The sequence below is a fragment of the Athene cunicularia genome (genome assembly GCF_003259725.1).
Source record: "Athene cunicularia isolate RWA chromosome 19 unlocalized genomic scaffold, athCun1 chr19_part1, whole genome shotgun sequence".
Taxonomy (NCBI): domain Eukaryota; kingdom Metazoa; phylum Chordata; class Aves; order Strigiformes; family Strigidae; genus Athene; species Athene cunicularia.
This window is the reverse complement of record NW_020799124.1, coordinates 203,712-209,765: the sequence shown is the minus strand read 5'-3', so window position 1 is coordinate 209,765 and position 6,054 is coordinate 203,712. Positions and strand designations below refer to the sequence as shown.

General features: G+C 40.6%; 1 protein-coding gene across 1 annotated transcript; it reads left to right on the top strand.

The window, feature by feature from the left end:
- Nucleotides 1-3,184: 3,184 nt before the first annotated feature.
- MED31 (mediator complex subunit 31) lies at nt 3,185-5,967 on the top strand. The gene is made up of 3 exons (XM_026861798.1): nt 3,185-3,353; nt 3,943-4,039; nt 4,728-5,967. The coding sequence occupies exons 1-3, from the start codon at nt 3,185-3,187 to the stop codon at nt 4,918-4,920; spliced, it is 459 nt and encodes a 152-aa protein (XP_026717599.1). The 3' UTR covers nt 4,921-5,967.
- Nucleotides 5,968-6,054: the final 87 nt, after the last annotated feature.

Genomic DNA, 6,054 nt, shown 5'->3' with positions numbered 1-6,054 from the left:
GCTAGAGAGACAAAGCTGGTGGTAGACAAGCAAGAGTCTTCAACTTGCTCATCCCTAAAACACTGAATGGACCAAACTGCTGCAAGCTCAGGTCTGAAGGAGCTTTAGACTTACCTGGAGCCTTGCAAATCAGGGCTCTCGAAACCAAGTAAAACTAATTATCGAGAGAGACAGAAATGTTGGGCTTGTAGGTGCTACTTGAATGCTAGTGATAACACAGCAGGAAAAGACATACTGATGTACAATACTGATGCAGACTCCAGGCTAACGTTCCCCGGGTATAAACTGGATGAGCAGCTGAAGTTTATACAAACCTGCCAGTTCATAAAAGCTATGAAATTCCAGGAATTAAAATTCTGATAATGACTAATGTTTATTAAATCACTGGGGCTAAATAGAAAACCCAAACAATTTATTTCCGTCACCATCTCAACTGCCTGACTTAAGAGAATCAGGGTGTAAAAAATAAAATTACAAAAACACATTCTCCTATTCTTGCACAGGAACATCTAACTACAGTAGAAATAGCACTGTAGTTACTTTTAGAGATAGAGCGAGCTGGAAATGCATGGTCTACAATAATGAAAATATGATTAGTAAGATCCCTTCTTGCTGGCACGTAAAACTCTATATTCTGTACGCTCACCCACAACCTCACCACTGACGATGAAAATAACTTTAATGCTTGGTCACTGCAAAGGTGGTGCACAAATAGTTACAGTTTCACAGATGCCTACATCAATATTTGGCAAGAATATAAACCCTCTCTTTAGCTGCACTCTAGCCAACCTGTTAGTGCTTATAGTCAAGATTATACAGCATTCAGGCAAACAAAAGTGCAGAATTCCTTAGGGAGAAAATCTAAATATACCTCCTGTAGGCAAGGCCCGCAGCCTTTGAAAGCCTGGCCTACAGTGGTGTAGGCCTGAGTTATGTCCAACGTGTAAACTGAAGTAACATGAAGTAATCCAGAGCTTGCAAAGAATGACACAACAGTAAAAAGCACACCCTGACACGTGAATTGTATTACATTCAATTTATTTTACGTTCTGTATGACAGGGGTAAAATTTTAATTAAAGTATTTTGAGATTAATTGCTACAAAATCACAGTTTCTCTTGGGTGGTTTCGGCTTGGGCGTTCTCCTTAGGGCTCCTCTTGCTCTCGGCCTGCCTTGGACCGCGCTAGTCAGAAAACCCCACTATTTTCTGAAGGACGAAGCCTTTCCTCTGTAGTGTGGAAATGTTCTGAGGCGTAAGACGAGCTCCCTACGGAACTAGAGACTTGTCTCTAAAATGTAAAATGGCAAATAGGATTTACCAAATTACTATCACCTAATTTTTATGTCTTAAGTTTCATAAGTATTATATGTAATAAAATACAGAATATACATACATAAATAATTACACCTACTTAAAGTATTATATTTAGTGTTCATTGGTGCTACAGAAACTAAAAGAACTAAAGGCAGAGTGGCTATTTTAAACAGATTAAAAAATGACAGTTTAGTAGTTTGTAAAAAATAAATGTACAATCATTTACATTATGTGGTTTGTTTTTTTTTTTTTTTTCCCCCCTGCTGTTGGGATCCCCTAGAGCTTATGTTCTCAATTCAATATTTAATATTTTCAAAATTAATACAAACATAGGTGAGATGGTAAAAATGGGTGAGGGAAAATCCATAATAACCAACCTGGATCAAATAACATTGTTTACAGCAATAGCGAAGAGAAATGTTTTTCTAGAATACAGTGATGCTGAAAAAGAATTTAAAATGAAGGTACTTTGATGGCATGATTCTAAAAGTAAGGTCAGTTGATTCTTTATTCCTCTCCTTTGGTAGGTAGCCCCCAGCTTGTATAATAATGGGCATAAATGCAGAAATTAAGTGAATTTCTTATTAAGTGAATTTCTTATGACTGCTGCTAAACAGGCAAAAGGTGTCAGTACCCAGTTTTGCTCTGGCATTGGGTTCAAGTAGGCTGTGCTTCCATATTTTGCCTTTGTCAGGACTGTTTGGCAGAATTTCGTAATTGTTCACATTCAGAGGAACCTTTGGAGACCATCTAGCCCAAGCACCTCCTCAGAGCAGGGTCAGCTCGGCCAGGTTGCTCAGGACCTTGTTCAGTAAGGGCCTCGGTATCCTCAAGGGTGGAAATTACACAGCCTCTCTGGGAAACACAGTCCTACTATCAGTCACCTTCACAGTTAAAAACCCCAAATAAGCCCCAAACACACACAAAGAAGCCCACAACCCCCCCGACTTATGTTTAAAAGGAATTCCCTGTATTTCAGTTTGTGCCCATCGCCTTTTGTCTTTTCCCTGGGCACCACTGAGAAGAGTTTGATTGTCTTCGTTCCCTTGCATTGGTGAGATCAGCCCCGAGCCTGGTCTCCAAGCTGACCAGCCTCAGCTTGCTCAGCCTCTCTGTATGCCGGGAACTCCATTCCTGTAATTATCTTTAATTATCTTTGCGTGCTCCCGTGTGTCCGTGCCTTCCTGGTCCCGTGGAGCGCAGGACGGGCGCGGCGGTGCTGAGGGGGGGTCAGCGCCCGGACCCGCCGGCGGCGCAGCCTGGGAGGGTGCTGAGCTGCCCTGCGCCCCGCAGGTCCCTTCGCTTGCCCACCGGGACCCGGGGCCTCTTCTAAAAGCTGCTTTTCAGAGGGCGGCCCCAGCCTGCTGCCCTGGTGCGCGGGGTTGTTCCTCTGCGGGGGCTGGACCCGGCGTTTCTCTCTGTGGAACCTGATGAGGGTCCCGCTGAGCCCGGCCCGGGGCCTGTGGCCGTCGCAGCCCCGAGGTTCCCCCCAGCGGTGGGTGTACGTTGGACTGCGGGCACGCCGCCGCCTTCCCACTAGGGCGCTGTCAAGATACCTTTTTGGAAAACGCCCCCAATTCTGGCTTGTGCTACTTTTAAAAATACAGCTAAGATTTTGGTGGGCTCTTCACTTCCCTGTCCTTACCTTAGTCACTTTCCCTGTTCAAATATTCCAGGCTTCTTGTGCTTCCCTTTTCTTCACTATCAACAGTGTCAGTGGGCATTCCTCCGTTCTCTGCACTTGCTTGACTGTAAAAAACAAAACCTGCAGCGTGTTTATCAGTACAGGCCCAACCCTGATTCATGTGATGCTTTGCTAAATTAATCCCTGTTTATTATGGGGAGTTACTGATTTTTCTCCTGTTAAACATGTTATCCCTGTTTGTATGGCTCAAACTGAGAAAATTACTTTCAGATCGATTGTGTGGGTCCAATTCTTACTATTTTTCTCATGTATCAGATGATACAGGAAATCGACTTCGGTTCCAGTTGGAGTTAGAGTTTGTGCAATGTCTGGCAAATCCAAATTACCTCAACTGTGAGTACTTAAATATCAGGGTCCTGAGGAGTGAATGTAGTTTAATGGTGTTTATTATTACTGGTAAAGTTAAACAGGGAGAGAGAGAGCTAAACAAAGAAAAGGAAGTGGTCTTTCACAGCATAAAGGTAGTCTGTACATGTGTCTAGATTTCTAACAGGTGGGTTTTTTAAAATGCAAAATTTTTTATTGGCTGAAGTAAAAAAAAATTGCATGTCTGGTGGAGAAAAAAAAAAGTCTGTGGTTAAAAGTAATGTCAAGTTAAGAATGTTCCTTCATCTGAAAACAGAATTGTACTAATGTTAATAGTTTCAGGTACTAAATTCCCTGCCCATTTTGGTACTACAGTCAAAATTTCCTGTTTCAGAAAGCTGTTCTCTTTCTTGCTGTTTTATGAAAGATACATACTCTTAAGTGCTTAGTATGTTGACATAAAAATATTTTTGAATTAGCAAAATTTGATTGTAATGATAAAGTTTTGACTAAAGTGCCTCTTTGTTTAGTTTTGTGAATACCTACTCTCCCGGTTTGTCAGATTTTTTTTCATGCATCTGTAACTGACAATTCCTTATTTGTCATTTTATTTCAGTTCTTGCACAAAGAGGCTACTTCAAAGACAAGGCTTTTGTAAATTACCTTAAATATCTACTTTATTGGAAAGAACCTGAATATGCAAAATACCTGAAGTAAGTGTTAAAATCTCTTAGGTTTGTGCATGTTAATGGTTTGACGTTTGCCTTCTGTTAGGTACTGTGCAGCAGCATGTCAATATTTGATTTCTGCCCATAACCTTACCTTTTCTCTCCCTGCTGTGTTTACATGCAATTTTCCTGTTTCCAACAATTCAGATGTAGCAAGGATACATTATAAAACGTCTTTCACAAGTCACACATGGAATCTTCCTTTTGCAGCCTTTATCTGCACTTTACCATTTGTTTAAAATAGAACTATTGAACATTATGGTACAAAACTACTTCAGTTAGGCCCAGTAATTTTAAGAGTAATTTTGCATTGTTGATGCTTAAGACAAAGATGACCTTACATTTCTGTGAGTGTGCAAACTCCTTCAAATTTTGGGGAAACACTTCTTGGTTATGTTCTTTAAATGAGCTCTAGAAGCAGATATTATAGTTGTTATGTATTTGCTTTAGTAAAACCCAGCCATTAGAAAAGCCAGTCTCAGCAGGCGTGTGCATGCGTTTATAAACTGCTCTTGGACTCCCTGGTTTCCTAGCCTAATCCTGATGTTAGCAAGTTACAGGGTGTGCAGTATGTACAGTCTTAAGTGTTTTGATACTTAAGCACAGACATAAGACTCCAGTTTTACTGTACTTTGTAAAAACTTATATTAAAGCATGTTTATTTTTAATCCAGGTATCCTCAGTGTTTGCATATGCTAGAGCTGCTCCAGTATGAACACTTCCGCAAAGAACTGGTCAATGCTCAGTGTGCTAAATTTATTGACGAGCAACAGATTCTTCACTGGCAGCACTATTCTCGGAAAAGAATGCGTCTCCAGCAAGCGCTTGCAGAGCAGCAGCAACAAAACAACACATCTGTAAAATGAAAAACGCTTGGAAGAGTGATGATAAGGTGTCCTCTGTCTCAGCTGAAGTATTTACAAGAGAGGCATGAAGCCTTTTGTAGGTTTGGCTCTGGGTGTGCATACATTTCATTTTTGATTAATCAAGTGACTGGGTTTCTTTTTTATTTCATCAATTTCTTTAAAGATAAAAGACTGATAAACACCTACTTCTGCAATATGTTTTGTAGCCTGGACAATTTTGTAAGAGCATTACTTATTGTAGCTACTGGTTCCTCTTGAGTTTGAAAACAAAACAGTTTTGTTATTGATATTTAACTATATAACAAAAAACGTAGCTCAGAGGTCTGCTCAGGAGGCATTTTCCCTGGAGAATAATGATGTGTGTCAGCATGTGACTAAGAACTCCCTCATGTACAACTATTTACAACTGCAGGATGAGCAAAGTTGAAGTGGTGATACTGTACAAAATCTAAATTGTGGACTTTTACCTTGAAACAGAGCCAAGCTATTACTTGTCATCTCTGTTTATCTAGTAATCATTGTTGCTGGGGGTCTTAGTTTTCCTTACAGCATTTTATAGATAGAAATTGGAAGTGTGACGAGAGGACTGCAGGAGTGGAGCAGAGAGAAGTAATAAACTTTGCAGATACTGAACAGAAGGAATTGGGCTGTAGCTCTATCTATTCCAGTCCAGGAAGCTTACTTTAATCTTGTTTTTCTGCCAGTGAAACAGTGGCTGCTCTTGGGCTTCTCTGCAGTACAGGTAGTGAAAACACTTTGTGTTACAAAAAAAGGTGTAAATGCTTGCAGTATTGGAGAAGCATTTGCCATTTATGCCTCTAGTTTTTATTGTAAGAACACCATCTTGGCAGTTGTCAGGGATTCAATTTTCATGTTTTAGACTGTATTTGTGCTGCATTCGTGTTGGAGTTTGTATCCTTGTAGGAGCAGGTACTGCAACTGTTAACCCTTAACGTGTCATCAGAGACACGAAGACTGTCAGCTTTTGGCTTACCAGACTGAACAGATAAGCCATTAAACATCTTTGGCATTGAAAATTTATCTTAACAGCTTCAGTAGTTATGTGAAATCAGATTTAGGAAGAACAAGGAGATTTTTCTGTCTCTCCTACACCCCCCACCCCCACCCCCCCCC